General features: G+C 35.7%; 1 protein-coding gene across 1 annotated transcript in view; it reads right to left on the bottom strand.

The window, feature by feature from the left end:
• Positions 1–23,800, bottom strand: part of DENND5B (DENN domain containing 5B) — a 213,158-nt gene that overhangs the window by 108,413 nt on the left and 80,945 nt on the right. The window contains 2 exon segments of the mRNA XM_020975818.2: positions 6,703–6,890; positions 12,791–13,457. Of these exon segments, the coding sequence (XP_020831477.1) occupies positions 6,703–6,890; positions 12,791–13,457 (855 nt within the window).

The following is a 23,800-nucleotide window of genomic DNA, read 5'->3' as shown; positions in this document are numbered from 1 at the left end:
TACAAGCATAACAAAACTGTAAACTAAAACAACTATGGAAGAATTACAACTCTGATCAAAGCCATTAAAAACCACATCTTCCAAGAACTTATGATGAGGCATGTTACCCATCTCCTGACAAAGAGATGATTGACATGAGGTTCATAGCAGACTCCTGGACATGACCCTGTTGTGCATTTGTTTTGCCTCACTATGTTTATTTGTTACAAGGGCTCCCCTCTCCATTTTTCTATCTCACTTAATTGTGAGAGTGGGTTAGCAACACTAAAGCCAAAAAAAAAAAGTGGGGTATGTGTGAGTGTGTGAGTGTGGGGGATAAGAACTGCACAGAAAAAAACAGAATGAAGTTTATAAGGAAGTATAGGCAAGAAAAAAATTAAAGCGTGTTTTTTTCTACATTTTTTTTAAAAGCAATCATGTTATAAAATGTAGATTCATGGTTTTATATGGAATCCTCCTTTTGTGTTCTGCTGTGCATACTGAAATGTTCTTTTTTTTTGGTGTTTAAATTCAGAATAAAAAAAGAAATGTAAGCATATGTATTTATTTAACCCTAAGAGATTAATGGATTTGATAGAGCAAAGGAGCATTGGAAAAGAAGGTTTCTCCATCTTACTGAAAAATTAATATTTGATAAAATTATGGGGACCTTCAACTTAGTTGATTAATTAAAGGGACATGTTGATTAATGAGAAAATATACAAACATATCCCTGGATTTAATTACAGCTCAGGCTGATAAGATTAAATATGAGAACATAGCAAGCCGAAGAATAACTTCAGTCTCCCATAAAGATGCTACACAAAGGATACAAACTCCTAGACTTGCTACAGTAAGACACCCAACTAACACTATATATACAATGCCTACCTGTATGTCAACTGAACATCAGGACAAAATGTCATTGTGACTTATCCTAGGAATCACCCAAAGTCTTCGTGGTCTAGAAATGCATTTAATACAGAAGAAAAAACATCACTTTTCCAACTTACCTCTAAGCAAGTTGTACAAGAAATAACTTTACCTCAATTACACTTGCTAGAAATGATATGGAGGGAAAGGAGAGCTAAGGAACAAATGGATGGTAGGTTTGGGGCTATACATTCAAAACACTTCCTGATTCTTATGGCAGGAGGCATGGAAAAGGATGGCAAATAGTTCTGTCTCCCTTCTCATCTGATCTTCAATTTCTACTTGTAGTAAAACGAATAAGAAATGGGGAAAGAGAAAGACGCCACCTAAGAACAAAGTGTATTACTATCCATCTAACCTTAAAAAATTACCTATTATTGTGAGTCAAATGAATATAAAGTCAATTATAAGACTGTATTTTGATTAGGAGTTAAACAGTTATATACATTTTAGTAAAGTCCTGCTTACTTAAAACATACTTAAAACTTCTGTCTAAAGCCATTATTTCTACTATTATTCTAAACAGCTCTCTTACCATCATTTACCCAGGAAGCAAATATTTCACTTCTGAGGTTTCAATGAAAAGGGAAAACATGTAAATGAACATGGATACTAGAAAATTCCAACTTTTCACATCACAGACGATGACCCAGAAGAGTGAAAAAGTATTAGTTTCTGCTTCCAAAAGAATTTTATTAATTTTCAGTTTATTCACTGAAACAGCTAATATAGTTGACCAAAGAGAAAGCCATGTAAATCATTGCAGAGCATGGTATTCTTGTATTCAATGAGTTTTTAAATCTGAAAATGATAAAGCTGATGTTGATTTCTTGAATAAAGAAATAGAAAAGCACAAAAGTTGTAGTAGGGACATTTAAGGAGGGTGTGTGTGTGTGTACATGTATGTATGTATGTGTTTTAAAGTCAATGTATGCTAGTTAGAAGATACAGAGGATCTGAAAAAACAACAGAAAGATTTCATGCACAAAATCCCAATGTGTTCTCTCTCTCTCCCTCCCCCTCCGCCCCCGTTCTCCCAACCCCACATATACATATGTGTCTCAAAATCTCAGAAATCAATCTTCATGGAAACAATCATGGAAAGTCAATGTCTACAAATTTATTGTTTGTGCTAAGCAAATAAGAAGTGAACCAAATTACACCTTGTAAACAAACCATGTTCTAAATAAAAAGAGAATAAAAAAGGAGAGGAAACCAATATGGAATTTCAGTGGATTTGGCTAATCCATTTTTTTTCACGATAAAAAGTGGGAAAGCTTGAATGCGGCTTACGTTAAGCTATTTTCCTTGACCAAAGTGTGTACTGTAGCAGGAAAATATTCACTGAGACAAAAATGAGCAATGGATTACTGCATTTTCAAGTGGATTGTGCCTTGGTATGTTATTAAAAACTCACTTGTGTTACATATGAAGAATTTCCTTGAAAGTGGTACTAAACAGATATAGTAACAATATAAAGTTGAATTATTTCATGCTGTCTCATTTTAATTTTGCACATCACTAGTAAAAGCAGAAAAGCAGATATCTCTTTTACTTCTCTCTTTTAAAAGCTCTTGAGGAGTCAAGTAAATATCAAGAACCAATCAATTAACAATCCTTTATTAAGCCCAGACTGTGTGCCAGGTACTGTTCTAGGCTGGCTCTACAAAGACAAAAATGAAAGTCCCTGCTCTCAAGGCTCTTGTTTAATGGAAGCTCTCAAGTAGTTTCCTTTAATAACCTTAAGATCACCTCACAGCCAGCTGTTGGAATTTTATCTCACATATATAACAACTAGGCTTATATTTAGGCTAAGTGATAGAAATACTGGCTCTAGGCCTGAAAATAAGGAATGTTAAAGTGTTTGTTATTTCACCATCTACGACATGCTAAAGGATATTCTTTTCTTGTTACAGAGGTCAAGAATTAATCAGTTTTAATGTTTTAAAAATTGTTATAGCACAATGAAACTTGCACATCACTTTAAAAATGGATGTGGAAAGGGTGGGGTAGGGAACAGATTAAGAACGCTTTATATCATACAACATAAAGTACAGAAAAATCTTATTTGAGCTCCATTTCAGTAATTTAAAAAAAGTTATCACTGACTTGCATCAGCTCTGTCTTATATGTAATAGAAATTAATAGGAGCTTAGGGAGATGATAAATGTAGTAGCATCCATCAGTAGGGCAGTTAGGTGGACAGAACGCCAGGCCTAGAGTCAGGAAGTCTAATCTTTGTGAGTTCAAATTTGGCCTCAGACGCTTACTAGCATTGTGATGCTGGTCAAATCACTTTGCCTCAGTTTCCTCATCTTTAAAATGAGCCGGAGAAGGAAACAGCAAACCACTACAGTATCTTTGCCAAGAAAACTCCAAATGGAGCCATGAAGAGTTGGACATAACTTAAAAATGCCTAGCACACACACTAAGCATCCATCAGGGGGCAATGTCTAGTTTCTAACACTAAAACTATAAGCTGAATTTAGTTGAATGATTCAAGAAAGGAAAGAGCGAAAAGGAGACAGCTTGGCATAGTGAACAGAGAACTGGTCTCAGTGTGGGTTCAAGTCTTAACCTCTGAAACACATTAGTTATATGAACTAGGGCAAGTCACTTAACTATTAGTGCTGCAGGCAACTCTAAGCTGTAGAGAAGGTGCCCATCACATTCACAGATGTATTCTTCAATGGAAGTGCTCCTTAAGAATATCAGGAGTATTTGGGGGGGGCAGAGCCAAGATGACAGAGTGAAAGCAGTGACTTGCTTCAGCTCTCCCCCAAACCCATCCAAATACTCATAAAAAATGGCTCTAAACAAATTCTGAAGCAGCAGAACCCACAAAAACACAGAGTGAATAAATTTCCAGCAAAAGACAACCCGGATGATTGATCAGAAAGGTGTATCACGCCGGGCTGGGAGTGCAGCGCAGCGTGGTTGCGCAGGCCTCAGCAAACCTGAAGCAGGCCTCAGAGGACTGAATCTCTGGCAGCTGTGTAGGTTTCCAGACTCCTCAACTCACTAATCCCAAAGACAACTTAGAAGGTCAGTGGGAAAAGTCTGTTTCTGTTGGTGCTGAGAAAGGAAGGCGGGGGCTCAGCTTCATTCCCCAAGAGCATGGTCCTGAGTACGGCAGATGCTTCCTAAGCTTCTGGCCCACAGACTGAGGGGGAATCCAGTGGCTGATCAGACAGGGATTGCAGGGATCTCGTTGCCAGTGCTGAGGCAGGAATCTCTTGCTTTGCTCGTGTTTGGATCTGGGTCACAGTTCTGGGCGGCGGTGCTGCAGTGAGGAGGAGCGCTGGCTTGGTGGAGCTTGTAGTGGCTGTGGAGAGGAGCCCTTTCTCACAGTTACAGGAAAGAAAGGAATATTTGTGGTCACAGGCCAGGAAAGGAGTAAACACCTCGCCCCTTATCATACCAGATTGGAAGAACTGAAAATTTACAGGTCCCTACAAGTATCGCTGAAAAGAGCTGTACAAACCCCTGAAGCTTGGGACAGTACATTCTCCATATTGGAAGCAGACTCTAAGGTTAACAGAGTTTAAAACTCAAGTAATTGGCTGGGATCATGAGCAAGCAGCCCAAAAAGAGTCAGACTATATTATCTTACTTTGGTGAAAAAGAAGACCAAAATATACAACCAGAAGAAGACAACAAAGTCAAAGCTCCTACATCCAAAGCCTCCAAGAAAAATATGAATCAGTCCCAGGCCTTGGTAGAGCTCAAAAGGGATTTTGAGAAGCAAGTTAGGGAAGTAGAGGAAAAACTGGGAAGAGAAATGAGAGTGATGCAAGAAAACTATGAAAAACGAGACAACAGCTTGCTAAAGGAGACCCAAAAAAATACTGAAGAAATTAACACCTTAAAAAATGGCCTAACCCAAATGGCAAAAGAGGTCCAAAAAGCCAATGAGGACAAGAATGCCCTGAAAAGAAAAATTGGCCAAATGCAAAAGGAAGTCCAAAAGACTACTGAAGAAAATACTTCCTTAAAAATTAGAATAGAGCAATTGGAAGACAGTGACTTTATGAGAAATCAAGACACTGTAAAACAAATCCAAAAGAATGAAAAATCAGAAAACAATGTGAAATATCTCATTGGAAAAACAACTGACCTGGAAAATAGATCCAGGAGAGGGAATTTAAAAATTATTGGACTATCTGAAAGCCATGATCAAAAAAAGAGCCTAGACATCATCTTTCAAGAAATTATCAAGGAAAACTGCCCTGATATAGTAGAACCACAGGGCAAAATAGAAATGGAAAGAATCCACAGATCTCCTCCTGAAAGAGATCCCCAAAGGAAAAATCCTAGGAATATAATAGCCAAATTCTAGAGTTCCCAGGTCAAGGAGAAAATATTACAAGCTGCCAGAAGGAAACAATTCAAGTACTGTGGAAACACAATCAGGATAACACAAGATTTTGCAACTTCTATATTAAAGGACCGCAGGGCATGGAATATAATATTCCGGAGGGCAAAGGAGGTAGGATTACAACCAAGAATCACCTACCCAGCAAAACTGAGTATAATCCTTCAGGGGAAAAAATGGTCATTCAGTGAAATAGAGGACTTTCAAGCATTCCTGATGAAAAGACCAGAGCTGAATAGAAAATTTGACTTTCATATACAGGACTCAAGTGGAACATGAAGAGGTAAACAGGAAAGAGAAATCATAAGAGACTTATTAAGATTGAACTGTTTACATTCCTGCATGGAAAGATGATGTTTATAACTCATGAGACCTTTGTCAGTATTAGGGTAGTTGAAGGAAAAAAATTATATGTAGATAGATAGATAGATAGATAGATAGATAGATAGATGGCACAAAGTGAGTTGAAGATTAAGGGGTCATATCTGGAGAATAAAATTAAGGGATGAGGGAGGATTATACTTGGAGAAGAAGAAAGGGAGAGGTAGAATGGGGTAAATTATCTCACAAAGAAAAAACAGAAAAGAAAAGTCTCTTACAGTGGAAGAGAAGCAGGGGAAGGTGAGAGGGAATGAGTAAATCTTATTCTCATAGGATTTGGTTTAAGGAGGGAATAACATACACATTCAATAGGGTATGGAAATCTGTCTTACCCTATAAGAAAATAGGGGGAGAAGGGGACAAGAGAGCAGGGGAATGATAAAGAGGAGGGCAGATTGGAAAAGGGTGTAATTAGAAGTAAATACTTCTGAGGAGGAACAGGGTCAAAAGAAAGAACAGAATAAATGGGAGGGCAGGATAGGATTAAGGGAAATAGAGTTAGTTTTTCACAACACGACTGCTATGGAAGTGTTTTGCATAACTGTACATGTACAACCTATATTGAGTTGCTTGCCTTTTTAATGGGAGTGGGTAGGGAGGGATGAAGGGAGAACATTTGAAACCTAAAGTTTTAAAAATATGTTTGAAAAAAAATTTTCATATGATACTGGGAAATAAGAAATACAGGAAATGGTATACAGAAGTCTATCCTGCCCTACAGGAAAACAGAAGGGGAAGGGGATAAGAGAAGTGGGGGAGAGATAGAAGAGAGGGCAGACTAGGGGAAGGGGTATTCAGAATGTATGCCATCTTGGTGGGGGAGGGGTGAGATGGGGTGAAAATTTGGAACTCAAAATCTTGTGGAAGTGAATGTTGAAAACTAAAAATAAATAAATTTATATTTTTATAAAAAAAGTATTTTTTTGTAAGTAAGAACAGAGAAGAAAAAAATACTTGGTCAAAAGCATTTTTTAAAAACCTTAGAAAAAATATAAACCAAAAGCAAAAGTGTCATAAATCACAATGAAATTTACCTCCTGTGGAAGTTCTAGTTTAGAGCGATCAGTTCCTTCTTTTGACTGAAGTCCCATCAGATAAGGTACAGGCGCATCAAGAAAATGAAGGAGGGAGGCAGGAAGAATGGGAACATAGACATGTTGCCACTGAAATGGGAACAAAAGTGTGGTGATCCCTTCTGCTACTGTCATCAAACGCTGATAATCTGCAAAAAGAGAGAACAAAAATGTACACTGAGTAAAAACAAATAATTTTCATTGTATAAGACTTGATAATACACAATTCAGGAAGAATTTTTGTACTTATAAAATGATTCATTACAATTACATAGTTAGCTAAACAATTTTAATTTAACTCCTCTTTATTCTGAAAGACATTGCTATTACCACTACTAACTAGTTTAAAACAAACAATTTTTTATATCTGAACCTCTGAGTTTTAAACATAATAAGATCAAGCATTATATTTTTGGAACTTTAAAAAATATTATTCAAAACTGTTTTGTGCCAGTACAATATATTAAGTTTTACAAATGTAAAATTTTATCAGCTATTAAAGCATTTGCAAAAACCACACATCCTACTTCAGCTTTTATTGCACAATAAATATCTATACAAAAATATTAATTTTTAAATTAGAAAACATAAATTATGCTTTCAATAGAAGAGATAGATTTTTTTTTAAAGACAATACTATATAAGAAAATCTACCCAGAAAATAACCAACTTTCACAGGTTACCAAGTTCAACAGGTGTTACAGAATGCCCAGTTTACAAAACTTTTAAAACCAGTACCAGGAAATCTTCATACAACTGCATCTCTGTACTCCATTATAAATCAAGTTGGTTTATTTAAAAAAAAAAAGTTGAGGCATTTTTTAGTGTGAGCAAGTATTCCAAGTAGCTCTTTTCCCATACTAATTATCATAGTTCCAAGGTGACATCAACTGGCCCAATGAAATTCTGCAACCTATCCATGCACTACTTTTCCCTCACGTATTCAATTTCTGGCAATAGTGACTACCACTATTGTCGCTGTAATGTTTTTCTGCCCAATATAAACAAAGGCTAAGATTCAGTCTTTTACAAAATCAAGTTTATACATTTGCATCAAAAAAAAAATTAGTGTCAAGAACATTGTTTGGTCTTCTTTGATATTTTATAGGAGATAGTTTTCCCAGAGCTGGACTGGTAAACGTACCACTGTTCCCCATAGCGTAATCCGTAAACATATCCCAGTATTGAGCTGAAACGTAATGACAAATAACAAGATTGTAGAATGGAGTTGGAAGGGACAGGCTTCTGGGTGTGATACCACCATGGTAGTTAAAATACTGACTATAAAGCTTGGTAGAAAATAGATTTCCCATACACAAATACAGAAACTAGAGGATTTGGCTGGTGGGATCTTGCAATAAGCTGATGTCCTTGAACATACCATGGGGATAATTTTTTAAAAAGGATTAAGCATTGTTGAAATCACTTCTTATAATGCTCTTATTAAAATATACAATATTCATAGAAATTTCCTTTGTGAATTTTTATGGTAGGGATTATTTTGTTGTAGTCTTTGTATTGTTAGGGCTAGCACAGTTGTTTTTTTGTTTTTTTAAACAGAAAGTGTCTACTCATTGCACTCCAGGAATGAAAGACAGCCAATCAAAACATAGAGAGGATGAAGATGGAAGGGGTCTATGCAAGCAGTAACAAACAGGCTACAGTACCTAGATCATAGAATATGTAGAGAAGAACAAAGTGCAACTGGACTGGAAAGATAGGAAGAGGCCAGGTTGCGAAGGGATTTAAATGCCAAATACAAAATTTCAGATTTGATCCTGTGTGTAACAGACAGCCACTAGAGTTTATTGAGTAGTAGGATGACATGTTCATTCCTACACTGTAAGAAAATCTTTTGAGCAGCTAAGTGGAGGATGGATTGAAGTGAGGAGAGATTTAAGGCAGTGAGACCAAACAGCAGACTACTACAATAGTTCTGGTATGATGGAATATGGACATGCAATAAGGTTGCGACTGTGTAAGGAAAGAGTATATATATGTAAAACATGCTGTGAAGTTAGAAATGAGAAGAAATCAGATTAGTGGGGTGAGTGAGAGTGGGGAGCTAAGGCTGACAGTGAGCTTGCAAGCCTGGGTGGACTGCCTCAATTTTTTTGGTGAAGTATGAGGCAATGTCCTTAGCTTCCAGTGTCGAAGTAGAGAGAACTATGGAGAGAGCTGAAGGAGAGACAAGAATATTTGAAATAGCCTCTGTGATGAATAGGATAATGAATTCTATTAGTAAGGTACAAAAATATTGCATTGCTGCAGTGAAGGCACAATTGAGATTGTATAACAAATTTACATGTACCCAAATATACTGTACCCAGTAAGCACAATTTTGTGATTTCCTACAACTTTGTTCAGCAGCACATGAATATGAGTGAAGGAAGTAAATGGTGGGAGTAATTCAAGGATAGAGCTTGACAGGTCATAATTAGCTGCAGGGAAATCAAGGGAAAGTATCCACTCTGTTTGAAAAGAGATTTATGTAACAACCATCTTTGCTATCCTTTTCAGTAAATTTCTTTTCTAAAAGCTATTCAAGTTCTACTGGTTGATTAATAATGCCAGAGCTGGGCTTATGAACAACAGTACTGTTGAACAGTACAGTATGAACAACAATAGTAGATAACTGCCCTCTGCAGGAATTATCCCACTAATGTGAATGACAGAAGTAGCCCAGAGAATGTATTACAGTATCACAAGGAAAGACTACTTATGGCAGTAAGAACTAGGCTTTCCATAAATATGCAATCTCAAGTTTTCCTCTTATTAAGTTAAGGAAGATATGTATCACTTGGAGAGAGCCCAGAGGAGAATAACAAAAACAATAAATGGTTTAAGAAATATTTTTTTCACAAAAGGGAAAGGAATTGTGGCTATCTCAGAAAAAAAGAAGGTGAGGTAATGTGTGAGGAGATATACTTCAGAGAAGGAATCGAAATGCTATAGATAATAGCGGGTACTTCTATATATATGAAAAAAGAAAAAATAAGAATTTAGTTTAGCCATTAGTAACCACTTCCTCCCCATAAGAAATTTAGGCACTTTAATTTATTATCAGGGAAAGTTATAATTTTCCTTTAGAAATTAAAAAAATAGTAAAATTAATAAAGTACTATTATCTTACAGCAAGTCTGTCCATAAGCAAAAACACTGTCAACACACAAAAATGTTGGGTCATTATAAACAGATATCACTTGGCTCGTTCTACTGACTTACAATTAAAAAAAAAGAGGTAAAATGGTAATTTAAAAAAAAAAGGTTTGATGCCAATGGCCATGAGTCTAGTGAATCATCCTTCTATGATTCTGCAACCTAAGTACCAGGTAACAAAACACTTATATACACTTCATGAAACATTGAAGAACCTGCTATTCTAGGTATTAATATTAACATTTTTTACAAGGCTTTCAGTTTTTTTTTCTTGAATTCAGCAGGGTAAGCAAGCCAACATTCACAATTCTCTTTACATAAATGACCAATATTTAGAAATGCTGCATCTGGGACAACATCAAATATCTGTGTTCTTTGACGATCTGATTAGGAAAAACAAAATCTTTACTTGGGATGCTAAGTTATAGAAGGCAATAATCAACAGGGTTATTACTTCCATAGTTTGTTGACCTATAAGCACATGCAGGCTTCAAATGAAAGCTACTACAAAGATAATCCCATCAGTAATCAAATGTTTAAAATATAGGACTGTAACAACTATTTCATTTATATTCTCTTTCTTTCCCTCTTCTATTTAAATTTTCTTCCACAGTGATCCAAAAAAGGAACAAAATGTACAAAAATATTTATATTAGCTTTTTGTGGAATGGCTGAACAAGTTATGGCATATGACTGTAACGGAATACTACTTTGCCATAAGAAATGATGAGCAAGGTAATTTCAGAAAAACCTGGGAAGATTTATATGAATTGATACAAAGTGAAGTGAACAGAACTAGATCACTGCAGACAGGAACAGCAATATTGTAATGTTGATCAACTACAAAAATTTTAGTTGCTCTGATCTAAGACAATTCTGAAGGCCTCATGATGAAAAATGCTATCCACCTCCACAGAGAACTGATGAACTATGAACGTAAACCGAATTATAATTTTGTAATTTTATTTTCCTTGGGTTTTTTTTGGTAACATGGCTAATAGTGAAATATGTTTCGCATAATTTCACATTTATAATTGATATCATATTGTTTGCCTTCTCAATGGGTGTAAGAGGGCTAAAGGGAGGCAGAGAATTTGGAACACAAAATTTTAAAAAAGAATGTTAAAAATAAATTATATGTAATTTTATATCTTCTTTAATATCTTTGATCTTTCTGGAGGAGATCCAAAATCTTTTGCCTAAGAAGCTACAGAGCCAACTATTTCATTTAGCTCTGTGCAATACAGACCTCATGCCAAAAGCATTTTGGAATGTGCATTTATGAAGCAGTAAGGCTTATAAAAGGCCCTATTAACTTGGATGATAAAATGTCCTTGTATTTCATTGCAGTTGTATCATTTTCTCACTTTTATTATGAAAAAAATGGTTGCTTGCTCAGTCAGTTACCAAGTAACCCTAGGAGGTTTTTTCCTCTTAATTCCTATCTTTCCAAAGTTATTCTCACCTTATAAAGAAAAGGAAAATTGCCACAACTTGGCTCCTTTCATTTTTTTAAAATAACATAAAACAGTCTCTACCATATACTTGCTTTCCATTCATTCAAAAAGAGACAAATATTTTATAAAGTACTAGAGAAACTTGGGCGAGTATTTTAAAACTCTTTATATGACTACAATACTATGCTTCACTTAAGTATAAAAGCAAACACATCTGTAGTTTACAAGTGTAATATGAAAAGCTGATAAGTCAGACGTTATCAACTATCATAGAAAAATTTTAAAATTATTAGCAAAACAAATATAAATTAAATGATCTTTAAGATTTTAAATTATACTCATTAAAAAATAATAGCAGATGAAAAGAATCAATGCTTAAGCAGTTATGTGAAGGTAGACAGGGTTAAAAAAAACTGATGCCTTTGGTTTTTTATACCACATTTCATTTTCCAATATACCTTCTGCTACCACACCTACCTCTGTATCTTGCTCTCCACCCCCAGCCACAGAACCTTCCTTTGTACCAATAAAACACTGTTAAATAAAAGTGACACAGTGTGGCATCAGGTATTGCAGTATTCCCCTACTTTCTCTCCACCACGAGGAGATTTGTTTCATTATTTATCCTCTGGAAGAAATATAATTTTTTGTATTTAATCTGAATTCAGTTGCCTTGTACACCAATACATTTTAATTGCAGATGTAAATAATTCAGGTGCTTTGGAAAACAATTTAGAATTACATAGGAAAAGTCACCAAACTTTAACTCTTGGTGGGCACGTATCCCAAGGAAGACAAAAAAGAGAAATATCTGGAAACTGGAAACAAGAAGGGAGCTCATCTTTTGGAAAATGAACAAAATATGGTAAATGGATGTAAAGGAATATTATTATGCTAAAATATACAAATATGAGAAAAAGAAATATGGGAATGTTTATATGAACTGATGCAGAGTGAAAAAAGTAGATTGGGAAAACAATATACACAATTGTTACATTAATAATTATGGGGGCAGCTAGGTGGTACAGTGGATGGAGCACCAGCCCTGAAGTCAGGAGTACCTGAGTTCAAATCCAGCCTCAGACCAAATGCTTGACATGCTTACTAGCTATGTGACCCTGGGTGAGTCACTTAACTCCAACTGCCTAAAAAAAACCTAAATAAACATTAATAATGATGAAGATAACCCTAAAAGGCAGCTGATCTGAGACTAAATATAATTACTAATTTCTATTCCAGGGGACACATGATGAAGCATACTTTCTTCTTGGCAGAGAAGGGGCAAATCTTTGGATGCAGTATGTTGTAAAATGTTTTCAGATGTGTTAAGTTTTGTTTAATAAATTTTCTTTGTGAGGGAGGGCACTATTGGAGTCAGGACATATCAAGAAATTGCTATGATATAAAATAAGTAAAAAGAAATAAGGACTCACCTTGTGAATATAAGAGAATCTGCATTTCTAGAAGAACGCATGTGAAAACCTGAACAAGATTCTCCAATCCTAGAAGTTCAAAGACTTCCCAAAGAGGATAATCTGAAAGTGGGAGTTCATTAGGTCCAGGTCTCTGGCAAATGACAGGCTCATAAACACCATAAAATTTTAATGACCTCCCTGGAGGTGGAAGGGGCACCTCATAAAGAATGTTATGGATATAGCTCTCAAGAGGCAAGGGTGGGGGCTGCTGGGAGCTAACTGCCTTATAAAGCTGAAGGAGAAATTTCTTGCAAGCTTGCATGAATGGTAGTGGAGTGATCAGACATATACTTTTTGAAACATACAGTGTATCTCTGCTGATGTCATAGGAGTTGTATCGCTGGAGCTTAGCAAGTGAAGTTGCATCTCCTTCATCAATATTGCTTGTGAGGGAATCCATACTGCAAGAAGATACGGCATAGACACTACTGTAATGTTCTGCATTATGCATCTGGTAGAGTGTATGCATTGCTGTGCAGATCTGCTTACTGGTAACTTCTTCATAAAAAGTAAGAACAAAACCATATGTGCGGGAACCATCTTCCCTGGTAATTATAAATGAGTGGAACTGAGGGTCTTTGTTATCCATCTGAGTTCTGAAGGATAGTCCTTTAGGCATACAAAGCTGTGGAAAAAAGAAAACACAATCAGAATCTATAAATGCTGTCATCTCAAAACAGGTTTGGTAGATCTGTCATTCTTAAAGAGCTAGGAATGCAATGTCATTTTATCCATCATTAACACTACTTCAGTTAAAGGCAATCTTCATTTTACTTATAAATCAAATTATTTTTTAAAGGAATGTAGACAACATGAAAAACCTTCATGGAGTGAGAGAACAGAAAGAACACTAAAATAGGGGTTGGAAGATCTAAGTTCTACTCTTAGCTTTACCACTTACTACTCATGTTATTTAGGATAACTTAACATTTCTAAGCCTCAATTATCTACACCAATAATCTAATAATCTTGCTCTGACTACATTAGGTTGATGATAATGATGATCACATGAGAGAATATTTAATATATACTATACATAAATAATTTAATAGAATATATTTAATAAAATGTTTTTGAGAGATCCCAAAGAACAGATATCATTGAAAGGAAAAGATTTGACATTTCCCCACATAAAATGCTGAACTAGGGTAATGGTAAGGTCATTCTAAGCATCACTGCTGGAGAGGAGTGGAGCCAAGATGATGGAAAGAAGGCAGGGATTTGTCTGAGTTCTCCCAATTCTCCTCCAAACAACTTTAAAATAAGCCTCAAAATGAATTCTGGAGCAGCAGAACCAACAAAAGGATATACTGAAACTATTTTCCAGTCTGAGACAACTTAGAAGGCTGTCAGGAAAGGTCTGTTGCACTGGGATAAAAGTGCAGCATGGACCAGTGCAGAGAATGCCTTGGCAAGCATGCAGCAGTGGCTTCCAGAACTCTCAGCCCACAGATGATAAAAGGGTCAGACAACTGATCAGAAGCATAGAGGGGTTCCTTTGTTGGCACTGGGTAAAAGACTGTTGCACTGCCCACATGGGATTTAGATCACAGTCCTAGGTAAGGAAAAGTACTAGCACACTAGAACTCCTGACCTCAGGGAAGCAAAGACATTGGTCACAGTTCCAGGGTAGAAAAGAGTGCTTGTGGTTGCTCACAGATTAGAGCATGGCCAGGAGAGTAGTAAACACATCTCTCCTTAGATCACACCACCTTGGAAGAACTGAAAATTTACAGACTCCCAGAACTAGCTCTACAAACAGCTACACAAAAAACCTGAAGGTTAGGACAGTGCTCCCTCCATTCCAGTAGCAGAGCCCAACATTAACATAAAGTTAAAAGTCAAGAAATAGGCTAGAAAAATAAGCAAAACAAACAAACAAACAAACAAAAAAACCCTGACTATAGAAAGTTACTATGGTGACATAGAAGATCAAAACAAACTCAAGAAGACAACAAAGTCAAAACTGCTACCTTCACAGCCTCAAAGGAGAATATGAATTGGTCTCAGGCCCAAAAAGTATTCCTGGAAGTGCTCAAAAAGGATTTTAAAAATCAAATGAGAGAGACAGAGGAAAAGTTGGGAAAAACAAATGAGACTGATGTAAGAAAATCATGAAAAAAAGAGTCAATAGCTTGGTAAAGGAGGCAAAAAAAATACTGGAAAAAAAATCCCTTAAAAAACAGAATAGGCTGAATAGTAAAAGAGGCACAAAAAACCAATAAAGACAAGAAATCCTTAAAAAGCAGAATTGTCCAAATGGGAAAAGATATACAAAATTTTATTGAAGAGAAGAACTCCTTAAAAAACAGAACAGGAAACATGGAAAAAGATGTACATAAATTCCCTGAAGAAAGGAACTCTTTAAAAAGTAGAATCGTCCAAATGGAAAAGGAGGTACAAAAGTTCACTGGAGAAAATAAGTCCTTAAAAATTAGAATTTGGCAAGTGGAAGCTAATGTCTCCATAAGACATCAAGAAACAGTAAAACAAAATCAAAAGAATGAAAAACTAGAGGAAAATGTGAAATTTCTCATTGGAAAAGCAACTAACCTGGTCAACTGACTGGAAAACAGATTGAGGAGAGATAATTTAAGAATTATAGGACTATCTTAAAGTCATGATTAAAAAAAAAAGAGCCTAGGCATCATCTTTTAAGAAATTATCAAGGAAAATTTCCCTGATATATCCTAGGACCAGAAGATAAATATAAATTGATAGAACCCACTGATCACTTCCTGAAAGAGATCCCCAAAAGAAAACTCATAGGATTATTGCAGCCAAATTCTAGAGTTCCCAGGTCAAGGAGAAAATATTGCAAACATCCAGAAAGAAACAACTCAAATATTGTGCAGCCACAGTCAGGATAACACAAGATTTGGCACCTTCCACATTAAAGGATCAGAAGGCTTGGAATATGATATTCTGGAAGGCAAAGAAGCTAGGATTACAACCAAGAATAACCTACTCAGCAAAACTGAGTAAATCCTTCAGGGATAAAAATGGATATTTAATGAAACAGAAAACTTTCAAGCTTTCCTGATGAAAAGACCAAAACTGAATAAAAGCTCTGATTTTCAAATACAAGACTCAAGAGAAGTATAAAAAGGTAAACAGGAAAGAGAAGTCATAAAGGATTCAATAAGGTTAAACAGTTTACATTCCTATAGAGGAAGATGATACATGTAACTCGTAAGAACCTTATTATTATTAGAGCATTTAGAAAGAATACACAGTTATCCTTTTCATATCAGATTTTCCCCACTGCAGTTTCAACATGTTGCAGGTCAGCATAAGAAATTAAATGGGAATTCTGGGGGAGTTTTGAGGAAGCAGACGACATGCAAAGGCCAGCAAACCAAACAGAGCCTATGACCAAATAATTTGACAATAAGGTACTATAAATTTTATGTGGATTTTCCAGATTGCAGGGCACTGTGCTCCTAACCTCAGCAATGTGGAAGGGATAACTGTATATAGGCAAAGGGTGTGGGTGTGAGTTGACTGTAATGGAATGATATCCATAAAACCCCAAAACAAAACAAAATTAAGGGGTGAGAAAAGCATGAAAGAGCTTTCACAGTGGAATGGAAATTGGGGATATAGGGAGGAATGCCTGAACCTTAGTCTCATCAGAATAGGCTCAAAGAGGAAATAACATACATGCTCAGTTAGGTATAGAAATCTATCTCACCCTACAGGGAAGTGGGAGGGAAAGGGAAAAAGAGAAGGGCAGGAGTAGGGGGTGGGACTGATAGAAAGGAGGATGAATTGGTGGAGGTGGTAGTCAAAAGTAAAACATTTTTGATGGACAGGGTGAAAGGAGAGAGATCAGGATAAAAGGGGGGGGAAGTGGATAGGAATACACAGTAATCATATCTGTGAAAATTTTTTACAGCAAGTTTCTCTGATAAGACTCACTTCTTAAAGTGAGTCAAGTTTATTAAGAATACAAGTCATTCCACACTTGATAAAATGTCAAAGGAAATGAATAGGCAGTTTTCAGACAAAGTAATCAAAGCTATCTATAATCATATAAAAAATGCTCTAAATCATTATTGATGTGCAAAATGCAAATTAAAATAACACTGAGATACCACCTCACACCCATGAGATTGACTAATATGATAGAAAAAGAAAATGACAAAAATTTTGGAGGAGATGTGGGAAAATCGAGACATTAATGCACTGCTGATGGAGTTGTGAACTGATCCAACCACTCTGAAGAACAATTTGCAACTATGCCCAAAGGGCTATAAAACTATACATACACTTTGACCCAGCAATACCACTACTGGTATGTATTCCATAGAGATTTTTTTTTAAAAAAGAGAAAAAGGATCTATATGTACAAAAGTGTTTATAGCAGTTCTTTTTGTGTGATGACAAAAAATTGGAAATTGAGGGGATGTCTATTAATTGTGGAATGGCTGAACAAGTTCTAGCATATGATTGTGATGGAATACTATTGTACTATAAGAAATGATGAGCAGGATGCTTTCAGAAAAACTTGGGAAGACTTACATGAACTGATGTAAAGCGAAGTGAGCAGAGCCAGGAGACCATTGTATAGAGCAACAGCAATACTGTATGATGATCAACTGTGAATGACTTAGCTACTCTAAGCAATAAAATGATCCAAGACAATACTGAAGGACTTACGATAAAAAATGCTATCCACCTTCAGAGAAAGAACTGATGGAGTCTGAACGCATATTGAAGTGTACTTTTAAAAACTTTCTATCTTTTCCTTTTTGGGGTTTTTTCCCCCTACAACGTGACTAATATGGAAATATGTTTTGCATGACTGCACATGTATAACCTACAGCAAATTGCTTGCCTTCTCAATGATGGAGGGAGAGAATTTGTAACTTAAACTTTTACAAAATGACTTAAAATTGTTTTAACATGTAATTGGGAAAAATAAAATATTAACTATAAAAAATAGAAAAAACATCACTGCTTACTGCCTTTTTTTACATTATGGTACTTATTTACAGAAAAATAAACTCTGAAAATGTCTTGTACAGTGACTGAAGCAGAGGAATAAAAACATGAAATTACAGCTCTATTACCAAATGAGGAGGAGCAGTGAGTATCTTTCTAGAAATGCTTTTGTGACCAAGGACATGAGGATTTTTAAGCTTCGTTTGGTAATTTTTTCCAGGGGTTCCTGAACCAGACAGAATATGAAAAGAGCCTTTCTTCAGAATAAAATTCCCTCAGGTATGAATCTGAGTTAGTTTGGGCCCAAGGCTGGGGATTTAATGAAAGAGATCACCACAGCCCTCTGGACCAGAGTATTTTTTTTGGGGGGGGGGCAAGGCAATTGGGCTTAAGTGACTTGCCCAAGGTCACACAGCTAGTAAGTGTCAAATGTCTGAGGTTGGATTTTAACTCAGGTCCTCCTGACTCCAGGGCTGGTGCTCTATCCACTGTGCCACCTAGCTGCCCCTCAATGCATTTTTACATATAAATATTTGTGTTAATGAGCATTTAGAGATGTCATCCCTCCCAGAATGATGATCATCCTTATATTTCATATTAAAGAATTACCCTAAAGGAATTTCCAGAAACATCAGGTTAAAAAAAAGGAATAATGATAAGATTAGCTGATGCCTTTCTGGAGATGATGAGATTCAAATAGATTGGTCAATGAAATAATAAAACTAATAGGGACCCCTCCACCCTGGGTAAATGGGTTGAACAATGGAATAATGATGTGCCTAGATACGTACAAAATTCTGTTCTACAGCCTTCTTGCTTACATGTCCCTGGTTACCTCACCTTCCTGTCCCTGATTACCTCATCTCTCCGCCCATGACAGGTTTTCCTCTATGAGAATCCCTAGCTTCTGGCTAGTGGGCATCTCCTTTAAGGGGTTGTGACTTTCCTTTAAGGAGGAGCCTGCTTGGTGTGTTACCTGGAATAAATGCCTTTACTTGATGTGGAGACAGCCTGAGTGAATTCTTTTAAGATGATACCATGGCACACATAGACATCTTGCACCTCAACAATCTGGTGACCTTGCACCTTGTCAGTAAGAGAATAAAGGAATGGAAATTTGGCCAGTCCAATGGCTGGGCAAAAAGAGGCTGAAGGAGACAGCATGAACTCTAGAGAGTGAGGGAACCAAGAAGTTCCTCGTGTTTCTTCCCAATATTCTTCTATTATTTGTGGTCTAATTTTTTTTCTTGCTAGTCTCTACAGCATGCTCTTCTACTCCTCCTAAAGGTTAGAGGGTTAAACGTCTACTCCTCCTGAAGATTTTTACATTTCAAGTTCAGACACAGATTTGATGATCATAAGGAGTACGTCAGCCTTTAAGTCACAAAAGGGGCAATAACAGACTGATTCACTGATGCCCCCTTTTCCAAGATCTGTTCTTCTGGAAGGAGCTGGGGTGGGGAAGTATTGGGGAGAGGAAAACAGGGTATCATTCTCCCCTTCCAAACAGTCAGGAAGAAATAAGATATAAATTCATGATTATTATATTAATGTCTTCTTAAAAAGCAGGAGTATTTGTTTTGAGTAAAACACAAACATTTCACTTGTGTTTGAGGACAAGTGAATTGTTTTCCTTGAACATCTATGTACTACCAAGTCTTCATTAAACATTCTATGAAAGACTGGTAGAAAATAATTTCTGTTCTTTTTAATGAGATTGAGCTAGTCCAATGCTCTATCAGTACTTGCTGAAAGGTTCAACTTGCTGTCTGGGAAGAAAAATCAACTGAACCTTGAAATGCTTTCCTGAAAGACTATTCAGAAAAGAACCGTTCCTAATGTACACTGCTCTAAGCCTTTGCTCCCACTCTTCATGCTTTGAATCATATGCCTGGTCTATTACTTTGATGGTACTAAATGAATTCCCAAATATCCACTTCATTTGCTCTGTGATTTCTTTAATAGCAGTTCTCCTTCTCACAGTGAAGATAAATACTCATCCATGCCTTCTCAAATCCCTGTACCATCGGAGAAGAACGAAAAACAAAAACAAAACCCATTCCAGCCTAGGAAAGGCATTTAAGATACTAGGTAGGAATTAAGGGATTCTGTAAAGAAATAAAACAAATTAGCTACAAATTAGGGGAAGAGAGGAAGTCAGGGAAAAAGGCTCAGGACTTATCCCATTATTATTTTGTTGATTAGATTTAAGAAAATGTTTGAGAAAATGATTAAACTTGAAAATGAGTCCTGCATTTTCAGAAAGCCAGCTATTAAGTATTTACAAGCTTATTCCTAGGTCTACTTTCTTTTATAACACTAAAAGAGGTTTGTTCAAGAAATCTTGACAGATGCCTATGAAAAATATGATTTCAACAATTTCTGCATATTTGCTTACATACCAGCAGTTCCAATGACCTCTTCTATAATTGCTATAGTTATCACTACTGTAGTTTTAAAAAGCAAGATAGAGAGAATGAAGGTGACACAGCCCATGAGATGGAGTATTAAACATCTTCTTTGATCCTCTTGACCTATCAAACCTCTCCAAATTTGGAATTATGTGAAAAAGATACAGCAATTCCAGCTATCTCCACGAGTTTAAGAAGCCCTGGTCTAGAAAACCAAGAACCCAATTCAAAAAGCGGAGCAGAGAAGGATAATTCCTTACCCATAATGTGCTTATTACTAAGCACTCCTTCTCCCATTACCCAACATACTCTGGTAGCAAGGCTGCACAAACCGACCCACAACCTATGGATTCACAACAGGACCCAACCCTATTCTGCCCTCCCCCTACTTCTAGTGCCTCAGAAATCCAAAAGTCAGAATCTAGCTGAGGCTACAGAGAATGCGGGCAGCATTTTGCTGCAGCAGAGCTCAGCCAGAGAACTGAGGAACTGAGGCAGGACATGTGTCCCTAGTGGAATGTTTGTCATTTCATTAAGCCTGAGGGAAAGAGCCCCAGGATTCAGCTAGGGCCAGTTCTGTTGTCCTCCAGAAGTCCTTTAGGGCAGAGAACAAGGCTAGTTAACCATGAACTGTGCAGTGTGGGAGGAGACTGAGAAAGGGAAGGTCTCAGAAAGTGAGCAATATTGACCTGTAAGAAAAAAAAAAGACTGAAATTACCAAAGCTCTCAGGAGGAAGAAAAGTCAGTTAAAGACCTTGCACATAAGGCAATCAACCAACAAGAAGATATTATTAACAGCAGGGAATATGACCTCCAGATCAGCTAAAGAATCCAGATATCTATGAGTAAATATTTCAAGACAAAGGAAAATGAATCCAGACTGTTTGAGGCAGGGGACATTGTGGATTTCCAAGAAGAGTACAGAATACCAGAATGTCCCCAAATGATTTAAAGAGAAATAAGGGTTGTGAAAGTAGAATTTATGGCATGTACAGCAAAAATAATTGGTAATAGGGAAAAACTTGAATCCATGATAGAAAATCTCACCAAAGAAACAAAAGAGAGAATAACCAATTAGGAATGCAAATACATGGAAATGAAGTACAACATAGAGGAAGAAAAGCAAAAAAAAAAGCAATAATATTAAAAGAAAAATAATGGAGGTGGAGTCAAGACAGTGGAATAAGGTGAAGTGTTACACTCTATCTTGCCCACCAAATCTCCTCCAATCAGATGTATAAAATGCCCCAGACTGAATTCTCATAGGGAAATTACAGAAAACAGTCACAGTGAATCATTTTTCTAGCCCAGAGAGGCTAAGGAAAAAGGGGTCTAGCCAAGAGTACATTCAGCCCAGAGCACTCCAGAGCCCAGGGACTAAAATAGAGCTAAGACTAAGAACCAGGGAAGGAAGTACTGGGGCAGAAAGAGATCCCAGGAGATCCTTAAACTAGTACAAGGTACAGAGAAGAGTGCCATTTGGAAGTCTATTGCCCACCACCCAATTCCAGGTCAAGATCCAGAGCAGGGAGCAATCATAATTTTCCTTATATTGAATCAGCCCTACACTGCTGATACAAATGCAACCTGGTCATGTTTTATAATCCTTTTAATATGTTCTCGTAGCCTCTATACTATTATTTTATTTTACATTTTTGCATCAATAATCAGAGATACTGATCCATAGTTTTCATTCTTTAACTTTATTTAGATATCAAGAACATATCTGTATCACATAAGGAGTTAGGAGGAATCCCTTCTAGTCCTATTTTATGGAGTTATGTCATATTGGAATTGTTTTTTGAATGTTGAGATAGAATTTATTTGTAATTCTATCTGATCCTGGGGTGGTTTTATTTGGTATTTCATTTATAACTTGTCCTATTTCATTTAACTGATACTGAACTAGATTTAATGATCTGCTAATCATTTAAATAAATAACACATATAATAACTATCAATATTTATTTATTTATGTTTATTAATGGGTAACACTGATAATATTAATATCGATTATTATTTATATATTCTAAAATTGATTTTAATAGTATCATTTATAATAATGATACTTAATACTAAATAACTTAATTTAAATAAATAATAACTTATTTAAATAAATAAATCTGCTAGATGTAAATAGATTTATTTCAGAATTTATTTATTCATTTAACTTATTTAAATTAATTTTAAATATTTTATTTATTGTTTTGTTGACTTGTTATTTTATAATTTAAAAAATTGCTTTCCATTTCATTTAAGTTACCTATTTTATTGGCATATGATGGGACAAAATTTTCTGAAATTTCTTTTTATTGTCTTAAAATGCTGTGAATTTTTTTTCACTTTTAATAAAATTTGTTATTCCTTTCCTTCTTACCCTGTTTCTCTATTTCATTAATTTTGTCCTAAAAAGAAAACAAAACAAATAGCTCGTGTATTTACTTATTAATTAAACTTTTTTTTTTGCTTATAATTTTGCTAATCTCTTCTTTGATTTTCAGGACTTCTGGTTTGCTGTTTAGTTGAAGTTTTTTTTTATGAGTTGCATTTCTAGTATTTTTATTTGCATTCCCAGTTTTCTGACCTGTTCTTTTTCCCTTTTACTGATGGATCCACTTAGAGATATAAAATTTCCCTTAAGGACTGCTATAGATGCATCTCAAAATTTGTGGCATGTTGTTTCATTATTATAATTTTATTTGATAAAATTTTCTATTATTTTAATGATTTTGTTCTTTGACTTGCCAATTCTTTAGAATTAAATTATTTAGTCACCAATAAATTGTTAATCCCTTCTACAAAAACTTTGTTATTTGAATGCAACTTTTATTGCATTGCAAAGTTTTTATGCCCTGAAACTTGGTCAATTTTTGTAAAGGTACCATGACTAAATGAGAAATATGTAAATTTTCTATTGCTATTTAAGAACTAGAGAGCTGTCATGTCTAATTTTTCTGAAGTTCTAATTCAGGTCTTTCACTTCTTTCTTATGTTTTTTTGTTAGAGCTATCTATGTCTGAAGTGGAAATGCTGAGGTCCCTGACTATCAAAATTTTACTTTTTTCTATCCTTACAATTTGATTTTGTACTTAGATGTTATATCATTCTGTGCATACATATTAAGCGTTGATATTTGTTTTTATCTCTGATGCCCTTAAGCATAATGTTGTTCCTCTACCTATCTTTTTATTGTTTCTATTTTTAAGGTTGTCTTGGATGAAATCATTATTACTACCCTAACTTTTTAGTTCACTTTAAGTATAATAGATTTTATTTCAGCCACTTATTTTAACCATGTGAATGTTTTTAAAGTCCCTTTCCACTTCAGTCAATCTTCTCAACTATCAAGGTGATTTTTTAAAATGTAGGTCTGACCTTGTCACCATCTCCCCCTCAAAGAACTCCAGTGGCTCCTTATTCCCTCAAATATAAACTCCTTTCTTTGGCATTTAACATTCTTTATAACCTGACCCCTTCTTACTTCTCTAGCCTTCTTAAACTTCTATGATCCAATGTCACTGGCCTACTTGCTATTCTTTCCACATCATATTTCCCATCTCTGTGCATTTACCCTGGTTTTCTCCCATGCCTGAATGCTCTGCGCCTTCAC

The sequence above is a fragment of the Phascolarctos cinereus genome, unplaced genomic scaffold (assembly GCF_003287225.1).
Source record: "Phascolarctos cinereus isolate Bilbo 61053 unplaced genomic scaffold, phaCin_HiC Scaffold_1;HRSCAF=81, whole genome shotgun sequence".
NCBI classification, from domain to species: Eukaryota; Metazoa; Chordata; class Mammalia; order Diprotodontia; family Phascolarctidae; genus Phascolarctos; species Phascolarctos cinereus.
This window is presented reverse-complemented; position numbering and strand designations above follow the sequence as displayed.